This window comes from Montipora capricornis, unplaced genomic scaffold (assembly GCF_036669925.1).
Source record: "Montipora capricornis isolate CH-2021 unplaced genomic scaffold, ASM3666992v2 scaffold_465, whole genome shotgun sequence".
In the NCBI taxonomy this organism is placed as follows: Eukaryota; Metazoa; Cnidaria; class Anthozoa; order Scleractinia; family Acroporidae; genus Montipora; species Montipora capricornis.
Genome location: NW_027180201.1, coordinates 150001 through 170591, shown reverse-complemented (window position 1 = coordinate 170591; position 20591 = coordinate 150001). Strand labels below are relative to the sequence as shown.

Sequence of the window (20591 nt, the reverse complement as noted above, 5' to 3'; positions counted from 1 at the left end):
TCTTTTCAACTTGAGTACAAAACAAATTCAAATATGGTTGTTTTCTTTTCTCCTCATTTGGGACACAAAACGTTTTCCCAGCCGGCTCATTGAAAGTTCCTATCTGTCAAGATTTGTGAGCAAGAACAGATCCGGAAATACTTGGTTATGTTGAGCTTATAAAATCTTTTCGGTATTGTATCGTGCGCGCGTTCAAGTACACGGCTATTATCATTCAAATTCATCGTGCGATTCTCTTTTCAAAGCAAAATATCTAAGTAATTCTTTCTCAGATAATTTTGGTGTAATGTTGGTTGTTATGGGCTGTCCAAGTCCGCCTCCTTCACGCGGTTAACTGATTGTCTACACAATAGCTATTTAAAGATGAACAGGAAATGACAAAAACGTCATTGCTTATTGCTATCCAAAGACAACTTTGATGGAGATTTGACAGCTGTTTGTCCAATCACAGTGTTAATAGATTCATTACTGTAATTGAGCAGAACGCCTAAGTGATTTATGAATGTCCACAAGCCAGCGACATTATGTCTCTATGGCGTATAAATAAAATCTTTTAATGATTGATTGCAACGGCAAAACTTTACTCTTGAGCTCGGAAGCGCTGTTTATGTGCTTGAATTGAATCACGCCGGGGTCGCGAGCCGACCATCTGACCTGCCAGGTAACATAACCGGCGAGTAACTTGACCACTTCATTTGCTGGACATCACACGCGCTTGTCGGCCAATATAAGGCGCAAATAACTCACTGAAGCTTGTTATTAGGAATACACAAACCGTCAAGAGCTGTTTAGTTTTTTATGTGATTATGACATCCGTTGAAAGCCCAGACGGTCAGTTTGCTCCACGTGCTAGTTTTTCTCTCAGTTGCAGCAACTCCATGCTCCAGGGACAAGATTTCGACTTTGGTAAGGCAAAGTTCTCTTTTATTGGCTGTTATGCCCTTCCTTATTTCTGCCTTGCTAAGCCTCACAATCCCGCTTCCGCGGATGCGTTTCATTCTTCAACTGACGTAATGGAAATTGTAACGAAGTTTTGGCGTCCTTAAGTTACACTAAGAAAGTACCGGAGGCCGGCCAGACCTCAAGCATTCCTCATGCGCTTCATCGATATTAAGGCTAACACCGCGGCCTCCTTTTATAATTTTTCTTCCGCCAGATCGTCACGTTGACTCGCTCATCTCCTACACCCGACCTTCAAACTTTTACGAGGATATACAAAGTTCCTCTACCATATCAAACCAAACGGTTCACTCGGCTTATTCGCAAATACACACCATGGCATTTGGATTCTCATCTTCTCTCCCGCACGGCCAGCTAAGATCAGACAGTTGTGGCTTAGAAGTCGAGTTGGAGAATAAAGATCTTTGGGACAAGTTTCATGAGATTGGAACAGAAATGATCATAACCAAAACGGGACGGTAAGAGAATAATAGCCACTAAATAAATTTACCAAAACCTCCCCCTACCGCGATGATATTTCCGATTAACTAATGCGAAGACTCTCGCGGATTAATATAGCGAAGGAAGGACAAGATTTCATGAAATCCCTATAGTGACCATTTAACGCTTTTACGCCCGGCATTGAAGCTTCGTTGAAGACATTTCGACGGAGTGTTCAATTCTGTGGACAAACTTTTCCCAAATTTTGACACAATTTAAATGAACGCTATCATTGCTCAACACTTTCCTGTGATGATGCGATCCTGTCTCATCTTGGCTTCCACTTAAGAGATATTTGAGAGAATTCGGCGATTTTGCTTTACTGGGCTCTGAACTTGAAGAATTTACAAAATTATTTCCTTGCCTTGGCTCAGTTTCCTTGCAGGCCGTATTAGTGTTTCTGGGAGGTCGAAGAAAACAAACAATATACAGGATCGTACTTATAAACTTTGACAGCGCTGTCTCAAAGAACATGTGTGATAAGAGTTCACGTTTCAACAACCATCATCGTAACTGCTCTCGATTTACGTAGCTGTCAAGCCCTCCAAAAGCGTTCTAACAACGTGTTTATGTCTATGTTTTCGAAATTAATAATGACGCGCGTTCACCGGCCCTGGTTTTGCGACTTGTTTTGCGAGGGCTTCTCAGTTTGAGAAAAAATTGTGAGATTTGTCTTGTGCGAGTTGCACCGTGGATGAAATGTGGGAATTGTCTAGAAAGGACACAGAGAAAACCCATGCCAGTCCAATGAAATGTAGCAATAGAAGGGCGGAATGAATTACACCATACGCGAACGACACAGTTAAAGATAAACATATTTCTTTCTTGTTTCATCCCACTTGGGGCGATACCGATTAACCCGTTTCGTGCATTTTGCCCAACATGACCCAGAGAAATAAAGGGCTCCTTTCAACGGGAAAAAAAAAAACTTGAACTGAAAAGAAACCTTGTTGCCTCGCACAATTCAAAACGACACCAAAGTGCAGGTCTATGTCTGTCGACTCCATCAACGGAAATTTCTTACCCACCATTTTATGTTGTTAATATTTTTGTGAACAGACGCATGTTTCCCGTGATTCGAGTCAACATAAGCGGCTTAAATCCCAAGGAGGAATACGTTCTAGTTTTGGACATCATACCAGCAGACGACAATAGATACAAGTTTCATAATTCAGAATGGTCTGTAACTGGAAAGGCAGAGCCATTGATGCCTACAAGAATCTTTGTTCACCCAGATTCGCCTGGAACAGGATCGCAGTGGATGAGACAGGTTGTTTCGTTTCAGAAGTTAAAGCTGACGAACAATCACATGGATCAACTTGGACACGTAAGCTACCTTGTACACTTTGACAAAAAGATGTTCCCTTTGGCTTTGTTGCGTGAAAATGCTGTGTCTTCATGTTTTTTCCGGTTCTCTTACCATCAAAAGAAGTCAAAACGAATGGGGCTAGATTTTTACTTAATTAAGTTATATTAAGAAGGGATTTTGAAAGGACTACCTGCTGTTCAAAATCTTCCCTCTAAATGCCTTCATCGTAGTTATTCACTCGAACACTAGAACCCAACTCGAAATTCAAATGCTACTCGTGGCACTTAAATTTTATGAAAAGCTGTAGTTCGAGTTTTCTTTTAAGTATCGAGGGTTGGCATATCTCTAGCAGCAGTTTCTTTTCCACGAAGCTCAGTAGTTTTGAACGTGAGCCGGTGAGCCATTGAAGTAAGTGAAAGTAAGAGTTCGATTGCTTTCGCCAGTTTCGAAGAGACCAGAGTGATCTAAACAGCAAGTATAATCTGAAAGAAGCACCTTGCATATAATTATATTAATTATTACTTAATGTACAGGTTTACCTAGTAGAACTCGAGTTGATAAAACCGTTCTTAAGAATTTAACTTAAATTTCTATCAATAGCGAGATTTCAATTCGAGGCCGGATCAACTTAGAAACAACACCAAATGGAAAATAAGTACTTTTATTTGAATGGCCCAATCGAAACTGTTATTTCAAAGTTGAAATGTGGAAGAAAATTACTAAATGGTTCAAGGTGGCGAGGTCAGGTGAGTCGGTATGTAAATCAAGAGAAAATTGGATTACGACATGACAAAAATTTTCTCCTTCCTTTAAATTTGTTCTGGCGTCCAATCTGGAGGTGCTAACTCGGTCGAAAATGGAATCAACCTTAGAAGCTTAAATTATGTTTCCGTTACTAAAAGGGGATGTAGGGAAACGGCATGATTGAATGGAGGGGTGCGATATTAAGCATCAGAATACAAAGTATCCGTAAAAGGCTCCAAAGAAACCCTTGAACCACTTTGGACAGGGCACGAACTAGCTGTGGACATCAGTGAGCCACATTAACCGCTCCACAGGATCTCTAAAATTTAAGGGGCCAGCGTGACATTAAACTTGGGGATTCTTTGTCAATCCTGTCGCCATCGAGCAGGATTTTTTCTTCTCAAATCGCACACTTGGATGGTTTTAAAGAGAGAGTCACATTTTCGTGACTAAATGCTTTGCCGATATTCTAAGTGAAAGCTACTTTATGGTGAAGCTTTTCACGCCAAACTTTGTGATCAACGGCATTGATAAATTTTCCTTTGACCTTCACGCAATTTCCCCTTCTTATTCTCACTTCTTTTAGGCGTTAGTCGACTGAACTTTCTTGGAGTTTAAATTCATATATGCATGCATATACTGTATGTTAACTTTGATTTTGTCAATGGTCGTTATTTGCCGCTGTTATTTGTGGGGCGTTTACTGAAGTTTTCATGTAAGATAAAATTAGACTCTTTGCCAAGTCTCTGGGAGCTTTCTACACCCAACTTCTCAGGGCTTAATGACCTTTTTTTCTTTTGAAAAGAAGATTTAATTCCAAGTCAAAAGGCAACAAACGATCTATAGAAAAGTACTTCTTTGCTCCTGACCAATTAAGATTGGAAACTCGATTCGTTCACATGAAGGGACCAATACCCAGTAAGATTGAAACGGATTTTGTGTCTTTGAAGAAGTTCTATCGTGTCTAGCTGGCCTTGAAGTTTGAGAAAGGAAAGGCAGGATAGCTTTCTCAGGAACTATGTTACCCCACCTCTAAAATAGCTTAGATGACTCATGGCGCAAATTGAAATCTTAAGTTCATTGTTCCAAAAGAAAGGCGTATTCAAACGCCCTTCCAGAGAACTAGGGAGAAGACGGGCTCAGGACCAAAATCATTGCATAGTATTTGTTAGACTACAATATGAGGTACTGATTAGAGCTCTGAGCTCTGTGGAGGGCTTAAACCATCATTCCAACACAAACAGGGCATGTCTGGAGAAAACTGCTCGTTGCCTATAAAATACGTTCACCCACAGTATCGAGAAACAGATGATATCGGTCAAGTACGGGTTTCCAATGATTCTCACTCTTCGGTGAGAGTGTCTCGGCCTTCACAATTTGACCATAGATTAGATGAACGAGTTTGAATGTAGCCTCGAACTTAATTAACTCTCGGAAATTCTCCTTATAGTTAAAAGAAGCCTGACTTCCTTCACAATTCGCTTCCAGTGCGGTCTTAATGAGCCCTCTCATGTCAAATGAGTGGGAGAACGGAAAGCTGGCTCTTAAAATACATATCAAGCATATTTCTATGAGCATCGTTAAACTTTACACAATAGCGGACCATGTACCACGCTTTCAAAACTACAATTGAGTGAAATCACTGAGTTCGCGTTGAGACCTTAAATCAATGAAAAGTAGTGAATTACCTGTTGTATTTCAATGCCACAAATTACACAAAAGATTTAGGTTGGGAGGAACGTTGGTTCTAGCGTGCTCACGTTCGACTCCATGAGTTGACACCCTAGCCTTATGCAGGTTGAATTTGTAAATTTTTCCGTTCGTGCTCCGAAAAACCTTTCTCCAGGTATCCCGGTCTGTACCCTTTCTTGAAAGTCGACATTTTCAGTCAAATCGAAACTGACTGGATCTTGACATAGAGGACGAACTACGGTCAAATGGAACTACAAATCATACTTCCAATTCCCTCCCATCCATTTATTTCGTTTCAAAAGCTATCAGCGAAATTTGAGTACTCGATACTCTTTCATTAAAAACAACCATTGAGAGAAAGAAAAAGGACTGTGTTGGTAGTGGCGTATCCAACTGCGGTATAACAGCTAAAAACATGTTTACATTTGAGTTTCGGAGGTGGAAGCGGACTCATTTGACCTTCGATATTCATGATTCCTGTCATTTTGAGCCCAATTATTCAAGATTAATAAACAAGTTGCTATTCATGATTCTTTTCACCATCTCTCCTAATTCATGATTCCCAAGTTGTGAACGCAAAAATTCATAATTCCTTCTAATTTATGTGCGGTTATTTATGATTTATGATTCATGATTGCGCTTCAACTCCCGATTGAGTTGCCAGAGACGATTTTTCAGAGTAATTATTGCATTATTTTCGAAAACAGAACTGGGGATGTCAATATCACACGAGTAACATGATTTCTTTCAAATCCCTCGCATAAAGGAAGCCGCGCGATGATTGCATCAAAGACGTCGTTGTGCTGGTTACATTCCCTTTTACCCCTGTTACAAAGATCCAAAAGTTAACCAATGTCTTCAGTATTATCAATTCGATCGCTCAGGGAATAGCGGCATGTGACTGACCACTTTTTAAACGGAAGACGCTCTGAAGAAACTCCAGGTACGGAAAGTGAAGCACTTAAATTTGTATAAATTGTCTCTTCTCGCCTCCAGAAAGTGGCTTAAAAGAGGAGGCTTCGGGGTCAGATCTTCGCAAGACAGATTTCAATTTTTTGTTTCTTCTGTCGAGTGATCAATCAATTGTTCTAGCAAAAAACAACGTAAAAGGGAACAAACTTTTATTCGAGGAATCGACAAGAGTAGACTGAAAGACAAAGCATAGGGTTAGTGCCATTATGCGAAATCTTTTGGAGGATACGTAGATAAAATCTAGCACGGATACTTGAACAATTTTTGTCCTGACGGAAAATGTATTTTAATCATGATCGACAGAAAAAAAACATATTGGTCCGTTGTCATTTCGCTTTCAACAAAGGGGACGGCCGGAAGACATTCAACAAATATATTTTAAAGTTTCTTTTTGATAAAAACTACGTTTTAAAAGTCGTAGGATTATGGGATGTAATAATGACAAAGTAAACCGATCTTCAGAAGATAGGATTTCGAACGTAGCGGACTTAACAACGATTTCGCCGTTTTTGCTATTAAAAAAAAAAAAAGAATAAACTGCACATCAACAAAAAGTGAAAAAACGATGCGCAATGATCTAAAAATTTACAGAAGGACAGATGCTTTTAAATTGCAGTGCGTTTTTGCTGAAAACACGAACACGAAGCACTTGCTACAAAGGTCCATTGAAAAGCCCACGATACGAACAAAGACTTAATTGCCTTTGTTGACAAGCTAAAGAGCTTTGCACAATATATTCTTGTTTCAAACAACGGTGAAAAAGTTCTGTGAGCTTAATGAAAAGCACATTAGTCTTGTCTCCTTTGTACGCGCTAAATTAAAATTTGTCGAGTTGACACGGCATACGCTTGGGTACGTAACATTAAACTGTCAAGATATAAAGTAAAATGACTCCTAATAGATGAGCATTTCTTAGTCTCGAAAACGATGTAAACAATCCCACAATAGAGAGAGGTGCTAGGATACTGATTAACAAGTGATTTGGCGACTAATCTACTCCGCCTTCTTAAGTGATTGTGAAAGCTCTTCGAGGGCACAATGACTTGGAAAAATGACAGCAGATCGTGTGATAGGTGTGTGAGATAAGGCGATCAGGGGGATTTAAACGTTCGAAACTATTGAAAGAAGATACAGGATTCCATGCAAAATATCTCTCTCATTTCGTTTAACCAATTAGACTGAAGCAAATTGGCTGGATAACATTGCTGAAAATATGAACTTGAAAATGTTATACACTCAAAAAAGAGAATGCCTGATCGACAGCTTGTTAATTCAGTGATAACAAGAGCAGTCTTTTCTCAGATTTTGCCGTCTGGTATTTTTTTTTTTTTTACTGACTGACAAAGTACATTTGCTGTTTTACCTAGCAATTTGAAATTCAAAATTACGTTCCAATATTCTTATCTGAACTTAACCGCCCTTTTGATCGTTGGTTTTCAACAAAAGCTTTCAGCAGGATTTACTTTCCACTGATGTCCAATAATGGGCTGTGAAAGAAACCTTATTTAACCTACTGGGGAACAATTTAATGATCTGCTCAATGATCTCGTTTTTGACGAAAATGCATGAAGGACGATTTACAGCCTGCATTTCTGTGATGTTGAAGAGCAGGGTATGAGGGACGCGTGCATCTCGTTCTTTAGCTACATTCACACTTAACTGACCCCTCCCCATAGAGGCTTTCCGTCGGGGTCATTGAAACATCAATGATACAACAGAACAGAGCAACAATGTTTTTTTTTTTTTAATCCAAACTGGCCTGAGGAAAATCAGTGGTCTACTTACAAGTATTAGGATCAAAAAGTCGTTCAGACCAGTGGCCTGTTTCTCAAAAGTCCCGAAAATTTTCGGGCCTATTTCGGGTGCCACAATTCCCTTTGTATCTCACGAACGGAGAGGATTTAAGTCGTCAAACTTCACAGGCGTGTTTCTTTTAGTAAGCTTGAAAACATGTTAAAAGATCGGCTTTTCAAAACGAGCGGTTGGCAGTTTAGCAAATGGCTTTTCAGGCCCAAAACGTTTTTGGGACCTTTGAGAAACGGGCCCTGCAGGTCTCCGCATCTCAACATAAGCGATCTAACCTTACCAGTTGGCTGCGATGCCTCCATAATAATTGCTATCTTAATTGTTGGTTTTCAATCATGTGTGATAAGCAGTTAGACTTTTTGAACGGAAACCGGGAGATCATCACAAGGAGTAAATACGTAATGTCTCCTCTAAGCGATCTTTTTCGTCGATCTGATTATATTTGACTGATTCACGCCCTCCGTGTTTTTTCTTGTTCAATTTATGCATATGTGATATAAACGCAGTCATCGAGCGTTGATTGGGACACTACTTCGACGAAAAGCTGTGCTAAATATACAGGGGCACCCAACGACCAATTTGTTGTAAAGTGTATTATTATACCCCAGTTAATGAAAATAAATGTTATGAAGGCATTTTCAGGTGTTTTCAGTGTTGCTGGGAAAACATTATCTGTTCCTTTTTCCCAGCAAGACACAAAAGAATTTCCCAGCCAGCTAGATAAAATTGGTTGGTTTCCCAGCCAGCTGATCAAATTTATTTCCCAGCCAGGAATTCCGCGTGCTTTCAAATTCCTCGATCCGAAACGAGTACTCTCTGGGAGAGGGAAGGGGTTTTTTTTTTTTTTTTAGTCGTCCTCCTCAGTCTTCAGAGTTTCTACAGCCAGCTCGGGTTGAAATGTTAGAAAAAGTCAGTAATTCCCAGGCAAAACGTCTATCAATAACGAAATTTCCCAGCCAGCTCATCGAAACACCTGTACTTTTGCCAGCCAGCAATATTCCTCTGGGGAACAGATAATGTGAGGAACAGATTCGTTGGGTGCCCCTGAATATAGACGGTTTGACGACACCAGAATGATTTCAGGAAAGAAACGAGAGTTGTAGGCTCGGGGTCATTGGCTCAAATTGACTGAGACAAAAGGAAAGAACCGAAGTCGAAGCATAAACGTAATCACTTCAAATTACTTAAAGCTTATAATGAGGATGGTGATCATCATTACATCATCACCACCATGATCATCATCGTTATCCTCATCATCATCATTATTATTATTATTAGAGCGGTTTTCAATGAGTGTCGTAAAACAAATACCAAAGTTATCACTTCGACCAATCGCACCAGGTGAAAACAGGGCAATAAACCAATCCAAATTCGTAGCAATTCCACATAACTTGCTCAAAGCGCGGGAAAAATCGTGCGTGGTTTTGGTTTTCCGTTTCATTGGTTGATAAATTGGCGCCAGATTTTTAAACCAATCATTAAGCGTAGCAATTGCAATCTCGTAATTACTTTAGACAGTCATTTGAAAATTGCTCATTATTATTATTATTATTATTATTATTATTATTACGTCAGGTGAAGATTGCCTTTTCCCAAATTCAGATTGAGAGTTTGTGCCATTTTGTATTGCAGGTTATCTTAAACTCGATGCACAAGTACCAGCCTCGTGTTCACGTCATCCCAGCCAAGGACTACAGTCCTTATGGATTGAGAAATGGATCATTTTACACCTTCGTATTTCCAGAAACACAATTCATGGGAGTCACAGCTTATCAGAACCCAAGGGTGAGTGAAAATTGTTTGTCCAGGAAGAACGATACGTTCTAAGGTAACAATACCTCGTAGGAACCCTGAGAATTTCAACTAGCACTTATACCCACAACCAACCGTCACAAATATGATTTCTGAAGAGTAAAGGGTCCAGTCGCTCAAGTGTTCTACCCGCTAAAATAACACATTCAGCTGTTCAGAGAATCCTGGCCCGGATTATTTACTACAACCTGGGGCCCGTTTCTCGAAAGTCCCGAAAAGCCGTCTGTGAAATAGCCAACGGCTTGTTTTGGAAAACCGATCTTTTAAAAAGTTTTCAAGGTAACAAAAAGAAAAATGACTGTGAAGTTTGACAACTTAATTCATCTCCGTTCTTGAGATAGATACAAAGGGAATTGTGACAACCGAAATTAAATGGCCCGTAAAGTTTCAGTACTTTCGAGAAAGCCCCCCCCCCCCCCCTTCCTGGCCGGGGGGGCTCAAAGCATGGTTATACACCTTATTCCAAAATGGCCACCATTTAAATATTTTTTTGTTTTTATTCAAAAAAGCCCTTGATGCCTCGTTCTTAAGCTTAAAATTCAAAAGAATATTTTATCTTGAACAAGGCAACAAGGGCCAATTTGTATGCGCATAAATCAGCGGCCATTTTGGAATAAGGTGTATCGCTTACCAGCGTTAAATACTATGGAAACCTATCGGTTTTGATACCTCTTAACCAACGGGCTTCGAGACACCGGCCCTTGGTGGGTTAACACAATCAACCGCTTACTGAATTCTATGGGGGTTAGGTGTAAATCAAGTGAACTTAGTACTATTTTTCTGGAGGAGGGGGGAGGGTTGACACCCACTCTGAAAAGGGTAGGGAACCAACAGCACTCTTTTTTCTCCACTCTTACTAAAATGAGACCCGAGATTGAGTGAGTACTTGTAAGAGCTAAGCTACGCTCGGATTTGCACTCTGAAACCAATGGCATGTTACGCGCGCGTAACCTGTCCACGCTTTAGACCAAGCGTTTCAACGGTTTTTCAAAACGATTTCGAAATTTCATCGGCACTGCCATTTCCACAAGTTCTCAGTGAAGACGATGAATTTGTTGGCGATGGGAATTGTCAGCTTTGGCGGTTTCACGGAATCGCGCACTATCAGATTTAGATATGGCAGATATCGGCAAACCGCTAATTTCATCTCATTAATTGGTTTCCGCAAAGTACGTCTGTTTTTCCCTTGCTCTTTTCCGTGTAGCCAAGTTCATTCACGCACACTTAATTTCTTTCACCTCGTTCTGTCTTGGCCAGGGGCCAGACTGGAGTCAAAATCAGTTTAAATGAATACTGTAGCCAAATTCTGTAAGTCTGACAACTTCTGGAAAACACAGTGTTCCGATTGAATCTAGATCGTAGTTAGCAGACATACTACAGCGCGAAAGACACGGCCTACAATACAACAACAGAATTACACGATCAAACAACTCTTTAGATCAGTAGAATATCAAGGCGGAATGAAGCGGGATTTCATGCACGAAATGAACAACGAAATGAATAACGACAGGAAGTTTCAACACGGTGTTCAGTCGTCCAGTTTAAATATTTAGGATTTTTATCGTCAGATAAAAAATGATCTAACACAGGAACGTAGACAAAACAGCGGAAAATGGTGGTCACTAGCTTTAATTCGAATGGTTACATTCCTTCAGTTCCACCTGACTCGTTCACAGATGCCATCTTGTACGGCAAAACAAACTGGAGTTGTTCAGTTTAATGCTAAAAAGTTAGGATTTCACCCACACTAGATTCAAAATGATTTAAACCCTTACGGTATGGTATCATAAACAACTCCACAGGAAAGTACTGCTCAGTAACTTTTATTTGAATGGCAAAATGCCAACTCTAATGGATTTCATACCAACTCGAAAGTTTGAAACAGGAACTGCAGCATTCTAAACAGCTCTACAGTCCCAGCGAAGTGCTTCCCGGTAGCTTCCACTTCAAAAGTCACTTCAGTAAACACTACAATCAGCGCCGTGTTGTTCTCAGACCACTCAATACCTTTCAATTAAATAGTTGGCACTAAATTATGACATTTACAGACTCAAAATTCACACTCAAAATTTAAACCCCTAGGGTATGGTATCGTAAACAGCTCCAAAGGAAAGTACTGCTCAGTAACTTATAATATTCTTTGAATGGCAATACTGATGGATTTCATACAGACTCGAAGGTTTGAAACAGGAAGTGCAGCATTCTAAACAGCTCTACCGCCATAAGTGCTTCTCGGTAGTTTTCACTTCAAAAGTCACTCAAACACGACAATCAGCGCCATGTTGTTGCCAGACCACTCAATAGTTTTCAATTAAATAGTTTTTCAATTAAATAGTTGGCACTAAATTATGACATTCACAGACTCAAAATTCATACAAGCATTACAAACAGCTCAGCTACAGGAAAGTAAACTTATCAATAGTTTTCATTTGCATGGTCAACCATACACCCATTTTGTACGCGGGAAGGCGGTATCATTTCGTTAGAGCATTCATTCTTCGCCGGAATGGTCACACTCGGATTAGGGCCCCACAAAACACACGAACTGTGCTTTTAGGTCACATTTGAAGATTAAAAGGGGTAACAAAAGCTTTTAGGAATGATTTTAAAAGCAAGCCAAATCCATAGGCTTTCGACCACTGAACTGTACAGGAAGAAATTGTTATGATTGAGTTTCAATCAAGTGAAAAAAGCCTAGGGAATGATCTCTCCTGTTTAAGGGAAACCGATCGCCGACGGACAAAAGCAATGAGTTATTATCACACAGTTGGCTATTGTAAAGGTGGACCGCTTTGAAAGCTCTAGCTTGAAGAAACTATTTTGATCTATCAAGAAATTCACAAGTTTTACTTTGAGATGGAATTTTATGTAGTCTATTTCATTAAACACGATTTAAACTTTGACATTTCCGCTTTAGTTTCCTGCATTTGTTCGAAGTCTTTTCAAGAGCACGTAGTACTACTCATCGGAGCCAATCACCGTCGTCTTTTTTTTTTTTTAACACTAAATTTCGTCTCATAAGCAAAGGCTGCACTCATGACAAAAGCAAAGACATAGCAGTTTCAAGTGCCTCACAGCTTTTGTGAGAGCACAGGAAAGAATTTCTTCAGGGTTATTGTTGTTATTATAAGCTTATCCCAAGTTCAAGGATAGCAAACGTCTCCACCCGAGAGAGTATTTTTCAGTTCACTTAAAGCCGGGTATTATTCAAATCATACACGCTATTGAAGTAGGTTTCGTGATTGAACAAAGTTTCTATTTTTTAAATGAAGGTTAAGTTGGGCAATTTTCTCCGAGAGTAGTGTATTGTGCGTCAGTAAATTGAATAGGTTAAAACATGGAGAGAATTTACTTAAACATGCAGACAACTTGTTTTTTCTAGATAACACAGTTGAAGATCGAAAACAATCCATTTGCTAAAGGATTTCGCGGGAGCTGCAATAACACAATGCACCATATAGCAGTGAAAAGGTACGTACGCCGCCGCCGGTGAGACGGTTTTGATAAATTGCCAACTTATCCTGGTGGGGCCTAATACGGGGGGCAATCCATATAAATAAATTGAACTTTGAACCAAAGCACTCTTGGAACGTCATTCTAGGCAGGCTTCGTGGCTTAAGCTTTTTTCAACATTGAGGAATAACAATGTAAAACTTGGAAAGAAGAAGAGAATACCGGTCGGAACGAATCTTGAAATCGACCGTGTTTGTAGATCTTCGTTGTTCTATGACAGACCGGAGGATAATTTTAAAAGCGTTAGGGCTTAGACTTACACTCCAAGCAGGACGATCTGCATACAGCAGGCTTCATTCGAGAGTGTCCCTTTTCGCCCAATGTGAAGCAATCAGGATTCTGGAATCCAGCCAATGGGTGGCTTTGGAACCCGGAATCCAGAACCTGGAATCCGGTATCGATAGAATCCAGGGGCCCGTTTCTCGAAAGTCCCGAAAAGTCATTTGTGAAACTGCCAAACGCTTGTTTCGGAAAGCCGAACTTTTAACATGTTTTCAAGCCAACTAAAAGAAACATGTCTGTGAAGTTTGATGACTTAAATCCTCTCCATTCTTGAGATACAAAGGGAATTGTGACACCCGAGAATGGCCCGTAAAGTTTCGGGACTTTCGAGAAACGAGCGCCAGGATCCATTTTGGTGGAACCCGTGATTTTGGAATCCGAAATCCACGACTCAGGATCCGGGATCCATTATTCGGGATCCGGAATCCATGGGCTGGGATCTGGATACCAGTGGGCACCTGGATTCCTTCCAGGTGATCTGGTGACGTAATTTGGAGGACTGGGAAGAAAAATTTTATCGCCGTATCCCACAACCGCGCGCGGCCTTAGGTTTTGTTTCCAAATTTCCTGCAATATTTCCATCGCCAAAACTCAACAGATCATTCCGTGTCTCCTACATTTCCTGTTACTGAATTAACATTCAAGTGGAAACCGCCGAGATATGACCTCGCCTCTGCCAGGTTGAATTTGGAAATAACAGTCAAGGCCGCGCGCGGTTGTCAACGTTAAAATTTTTCTCCCCGGTTTACATGGGCGACCATTTATACCGCAAAGTTACTATCCAATCACGACTTGATATTTAACTTTTCAAAATACGATAAATCGACAGGTTATGCTTCGAATTTTTTCTCGCGGTTCTAGTAAAATTTAAAAATGGTTCGTTATTAACTTAAAAGAAGCTGTGCCACGATTTCTGGTCGTCTTATTTGAGGAATAAAAACAAAGACTCACGAGTGTGAGGAGCACCCCAATTCCGTCGCATGGAACGTGTGTTAATTTTTGCGATCGGTAACCTGAGACCTAAAACTGTAAAAATTGTTCTTTTGAGGACTTTTGACCATTTTTCTGCGGCTGATAGCAACTGAAAGGGGTCCTTTCGTTTCGAAATCCGGCACCAATCTAGTTGGTCATATTCAGCAAACCTCATTCATGGTAATTAAAAACTTTCATCAAAATGTTCTCTCCTTCAGTGTAACTATACAGTCTCTTCTAAGGAATGTCTTCTCCAGGCTCCACTTGTTCAAACGAGGCCGGGATAGCGCTGTCCACCGGATAAATCGCTATCCACTGGATAACTCAATTGGTTTTGCTAGTGTTTATCCGCTGGATAGTGATTTATCCGGTGGGTATCGCTATCCAGCTTTTGAACAACTGGGGCCAGTACGTAACAATTTTGTCTTGCCATGCATTGGGTGCCAGTGAAAATTTCACGAACACTATGCTTGCTTTCTGTACTATATCAGAGGATTTCGAATATAAAAAGGGTAAATTTCAGTTCAAGTCGCCTTATAAACAAGAACAACAAAGCCTTGTGCGTTTAGTCTGTGTTTTCTTAGGAGTTGTCAGTACGAATTAAAGAAAACGACCTTGATCCGGTTGTTGCGCCTTTCATGCAATTAACAGATGCAATAGCAAAAATCAAGTTATAAAAACAAGTCCACTTTTGCCTATCGCATACTTAAGCTATCTTCAGACTCTTTGTAGATGGTGCGTAATTAAAGTGTTTGAATAGCCTAATGCAACGCTCCCCCTCCCACCCCCCACAGGTATTTTGTTCTATGCACAGACTAAAACGTAAGAAGATCGACATTAATCACAGCGTTGTTGAGTACAACCCGCTAGCAATATTCCAGCATAAGGCGCAAAAATGAATGAGTACGCTTAAGGAAGGGTTCAAATCCTTCTTGTAATGGACATCTCTACTATAGCTTAGAATTCATTTGAATAATCACACTAAAAGATTTAAACAAAAGATTTAAGAGTTAAATCCATCTTGTACGGCCGATTTTAAGAAGCCCTTTTTCAAAATAAAGCTTATTAGCTTTAAGCTGAATTTTCTTGATAACAACTGTGAAAAATTGTCCTTCAAGATTTATAACAATAAAAACCCTCTCAAGTGATACATCGGAAACCACTCCCTAAAACCGCGATGCCCCTGTTTAAAGAGGTTAAATTGAATGTGTCCTTGGTGTATGGTGTAAAAGCTATGAAACAATTAAGAGGGCAGCTTGCACTTTGCCACCTTAATCCAACTTGAGGTTAATAAATCGCGGTACTAAAAACCTCTAGAAGTTCTTATACACCCGAAACCCAATTTAATTAAGTATTCTCACAAGGAGAATAAATAAATGGATGTCATTGCACGTGCAAACATTCCATCCAATTAAATACGCCAACACCATGCAACTATTCAAAGATTACTTCGACCGCAAATGAAGTGTAGCAAACAAAACGGGCAAGATTTTAGAATTATTACGACTGAATACTTCACTTACACTCCTCCCTCAACCGTTTATACTCTGAATCATAAGCGCACTGGCAAGGTTGCTAGGTGAATAATTTTTTCACGTTATCTACATTCTAAGTCAGAGAGCACTTTCGGTTAATGGCACGGTAAGAGCACGAATCGGTTTAAAACTTGACCGTTTTCCAAGACCTTGAGCACCAAAGAAGCACTCCGGCTTCGCGGTCCTAGGTAATGTCTATCCGCACAGTGCCATTTCTCTCGACTTTCATGCAGTGACTATGTAAAAGGGATTTCCGGCACGCTGTATACCGTACAGGCCCCGAGGATTTAGTAGGATTTCTAGTTCACTTCTTAGTTGGAAAATCAATTAAAGGTTTCCAAACATTTTTTATACTAGCTTGCAACTTTATTAATTGCATAGTCTGGCGCGAGTATTATCCATGTGACTATTATCCTTCAACTTAGGAGAATTCTCTGCCGCTTTCCACTCGAAGATTTTCGTTGCAAATGAATTATCTTAAACAACAAAGACTGCATTATTTTGTAAATGCTCTGGGTAAAATCACCGTCTTTGAAGAATACATCCAGATGTAGGGCCGAGCCAAATGACAAAATGATGGGGCAAATGGAATTTATGAAAACAGCGACTACTAATCGAGTGTTTTTACTACACAACTAATGCAGGTTACAAAAACAGTTACAAAGTTCTAAAACACCTTTCAATAGGCCTCCTCTATCTTATCCAAGAAGACGCATGAGCAACCCATATACTGTAACTCCTTCTTAAAGCACTGAAACCATATACGCACTATTTACTCTTTTAGAAAGTCACCAGACGACTGCACAGACTCAGATGGCCTGCCCTTGTCCCCCGCTGGGTCCAATTCCAGCAGCGAATCCTGCAAACGCCATTTTCAGGATTCTCCGCCGAAATTCCCAGATATCAACGAACCCTCTCCACCGCCAATGATGGGGCAAACTGGTACGTCTGAAAGAGTTATCTGATAATTTAGAGCTCGTAATTTCTTCCCCTCGTAATAAGCTTTGGGAAGGCTCAAAATCTAACTTCAGAAATCAAGGGTGATAGCCCAGTAAGGGTATTGTATGCTAGAACACACAATTATCTCTGCTCAGTATAGACCTTATTCATAAATGGCGGTCAATTTATAATTCTTTCGTCGAAGTGCAAATTAGCCTAACAAGCCTCGATACCATACATTGAATTGAAAAGAATTCTTGCTCTAAAATGAGGCTTGGTAGGCTAATTTGCACGTGGACAAAAGATAAATGTGACCGCCATTTTTGAATAAGGTCTATACAGCCACGTTACAATACAATACAATACATACTTAATTGACCGCTCCCCATGGGGGCTTTTCAGGGCCAATGAAACACATTCAACGAAACGACAGAACACAACAACAAATGTTAAGAATCCCAACTGGCCGGAGGCAAACCAGTTGGCTATTTACAAGTGCAGCTGAGAAGTTGCCGGAACCAGGGACTACTAGGAACAAATTCAACGAGTGGTCAGAACGGGTCTTGAACCCGGGAACTTCGGATCTCAAGGCAAACGTTCTAACCGCTGGGCCACACTGCTTCGTACACGTTATCTCAGCTGGCCACGATCTCGAGTGTAAGAAGGGGCTACCGAAATCCCGCTGAAGCTTTGGCCTTGACTAAAGTTTTCGTCCAACGGCGCTTGCTCCAAGTGATATCCTATTTAGGTGGTTAATAAGACAATATAGCTATAGGGCACTATATACCAGTAATGGGACTGCAGGTGCTTTTATCAACCATCATAGTGTTTAATTGGCCAATCTGTATTGGCCTTTGAATGTACACTTCATTGTTTCACTGGAGTCGTGAATGAATAGCTTTTTGTACCAACAACGAACACATGCATGAACAAAGACAGCGTTTCAAGTGAAAATCCGGCAGAGATGACGTTCAAATTCTCATTTTCTTTCCAGGAAGTGCATTTGGCCATGTCATGTTCTCTCGTCGCCCATCCGAAACGTACGAATCGTCATGCGCCTTTTCTTCACTACAAAGCAGCTGTCGGCAGCAAACGTTTTGTCCTGAGAGGCCGGCGATGACGACAGCTTTAAATTCGTCACCCAGTCTTAACCTGACAACGCATCCTTACATGCAAAACCTACCGATGAACTCTTTAAAGCCGCTGACCACAACAAGTGCACTTTCGCACCCATGCCACGCACCGCGTCCGCTTCCTCATCCAGGATACATGAACCATCCAAACGAACACACCATCCACCACACCCCAAGTCACCTTACCGCACGTGTGCACTCTACACTGGATTGTCGCCCAGAGTACGGACTGGGAAGGAATGATTATAGCAAACCGCTTACAATATCTACTACTTTTCACCATGGCTTTCCTGGATCTCCTTCGCCATATCCCTATCATTGAGTATGTGGACATGTGACCAGATGCGGCCTGAACTATGGTGGCGACATCCAGAGCTTGTGAGCTTTGAATATGGGTAGTTTGACGATGGCTAAACGTCTTATTGATTACACGTACTCTTCCACGTCCATTTTAAGTTTATTCCCGTTCAGGTGAACTCTCTCCCGGCTAAACACTTTTACTTTTCAAAAGTTCAAAATTTCGACGATTGATCGGTGACTCTGAAAAGGAGTCATAGTTTTCCTTTTTTGAGTACCCATGAAACCAGACCTAAGCATTTTTATTCAGACGTTTAGGAACTAAAAAGAAAAAAGACCTTTCAATACCTGACACTTATACTTTTCACACCCGGCAAATATTTCGACCATTCTTACTTTGGAATACTCTCACAATAATGTTAGTTTGCCATACTCAGATCACCTTTCATCAATCATGTTTTACTAAGTTTAAAACGTCCTTCAGTTTGTTAAACGTCATGCAAGTACCGCGTTTCCTTACACCCCACACTGATGGACAAATACCAATTTTAATATTTTTGGTTGACACGGTTGAACTACATTTTAAGTTATTTGGAAAATTGGGTTTTCTAATACTTATTCATCGCAAACTAATTACAATTGTTGACGGTTTGACATAAATTTGTTGAAGATCTTTACAGATAAGGTATACAGTAAGCCGTTTTGGGGATTATAAAGTAGCGACATAGGCCATCCTCCTTTTTGCAGCGCCGTCGCGTGGATTAGAAAAAAATGTTGTGGTTAAGGCAATCAGTTTACAAGAATTGTTTTCAAAAAAATATAATAACAGAATTTGAACATTCTTTTTTTAATACTGACTACAATTCAAGTCATCTCTTTGTTCTGATGTTAATACATGCTCCACGGCATGAATGGGCCATTTCCGAGTTGCTGTTTGTCTCGGTTTCGAAGTGAGTCTTGGTGCTCAACTATTGTAAGGAAAATGAGTTTGATTTGCATAAGAATACGCAACTCATTTCCATTTGAATGGTTGTGCACCAGGACTCGCTTTGAAACTGAGGCATGCAGCAACTCGGAAATGGGTTATAGGAGGTACTAGACCTCTACTTCAAACCTCGCTCCAAGGGAAGGTAAGAATAGACATCCCTGGAACGAGGTTGGCTTAACGACAGAAAAATTCGACCGCAAGCGACAAAAAATTCAGGGGACGGCCTTAAATAGTTCAAAAATGACATTCGTCATATTTACATAATTTTTCACTAAGAACTAGTCATCCAAACAAAACCAGAGTTTAACGAATAATCATTTAGCAATGCAAATCGAACTGTTTTAGTTTGTACTGCAATGCTATTTGTTTAAGACCAAATTAGTTGCTTTTTAATCAGTGATAGTACATATTTAACATCGCTCTTGCTTTCACAGTTTGATAATTTTCCACTGCAAGAGTTAAATTATGGGAGATCCAAATATGTGACCTTGTTAGGAACTTGAAGAAAAGCAATTTGTTTGAAAGTATTTATTTAAAATATAGAACAAATTAATTAATGTAGGCGTTTTAGTTTTGGATGTCGATTAAAGAGCTACTAATCGTTTTTCTTCACGTTTCGAAAGTACTTGCATTGAATACTTAACGTAACGGGCGAAATCTTTTGTAATAATTTCAATAGGAAGACTCATTGACTCCACTTTTTTCCATTTAACGGTCCGCCATTACTTGGTGTGGTTCGATAAGCTTTCAGAGATCTTAAAAATGAAGTGTGTGAATGCGGCTCATTAGTGTGCAGCACGAGATTGTCAAACTCGTGTTCTGCATACTAATGAAGCCGCATTTTTAGCTGGTGTACTTGTAAATGACGTCGCTTTCTCCTCGATCCAGCTCTCTGAGGGCTTATCTGTTAGGACAACACCGAGTTATGGGCGGACCGTTAAATGAAAAAAATGCTGTCAAAGTAAATAGTTTTTCTCTTTAAAATGGTTGCATATTATCTTGCATTTCGAGTATTCATCACAAGAACTTTCGAAATGTGAAGAAAAACGAGAAATGATTTTTGATCGTAGTCGCACAACGATTGCTGTGCACTAATGAAAATTTGGAATAGCACATTGACCGGAAGACAGAGACCAACAACAGTCCAAATAATTGTT

At 40.2% G+C, this 20591-nt stretch overlaps 1 protein-coding gene across 1 annotated transcript in view; it reads left to right on the top strand.

Annotated features, from left to right (window-relative positions):
* The first annotated feature begins 259 nt into the window (after positions 1–259).
* Positions 260–20591, top strand: part of LOC138036187 (T-box transcription factor TBX20-like) — a 20355-nt gene continuing 23 nt past the window's right edge. The window contains exons 1-7 of the mRNA XM_068882547.1: positions 260–906; positions 1157–1418; positions 2500–2767; positions 9596–9748; positions 13158–13246; positions 16862–17019; positions 18011–20591. The exon at positions 18011–20591 is cut by the window's right edge and continues 23 nt beyond it. Coding sequence (XP_068738648.1) covers positions 807–906; positions 1157–1418; positions 2500–2767; positions 9596–9748; positions 13158–13246; positions 16862–17019; positions 18011–18471 — 1491 coding nt within the window. The 5' untranslated portion in view covers positions 260–806 and the 3' untranslated portion in view covers positions 18472–20591. The remainder of the gene's footprint in view (positions 907–1156; positions 1419–2499; positions 2768–9595; positions 9749–13157; positions 13247–16861; positions 17020–18010) is intronic.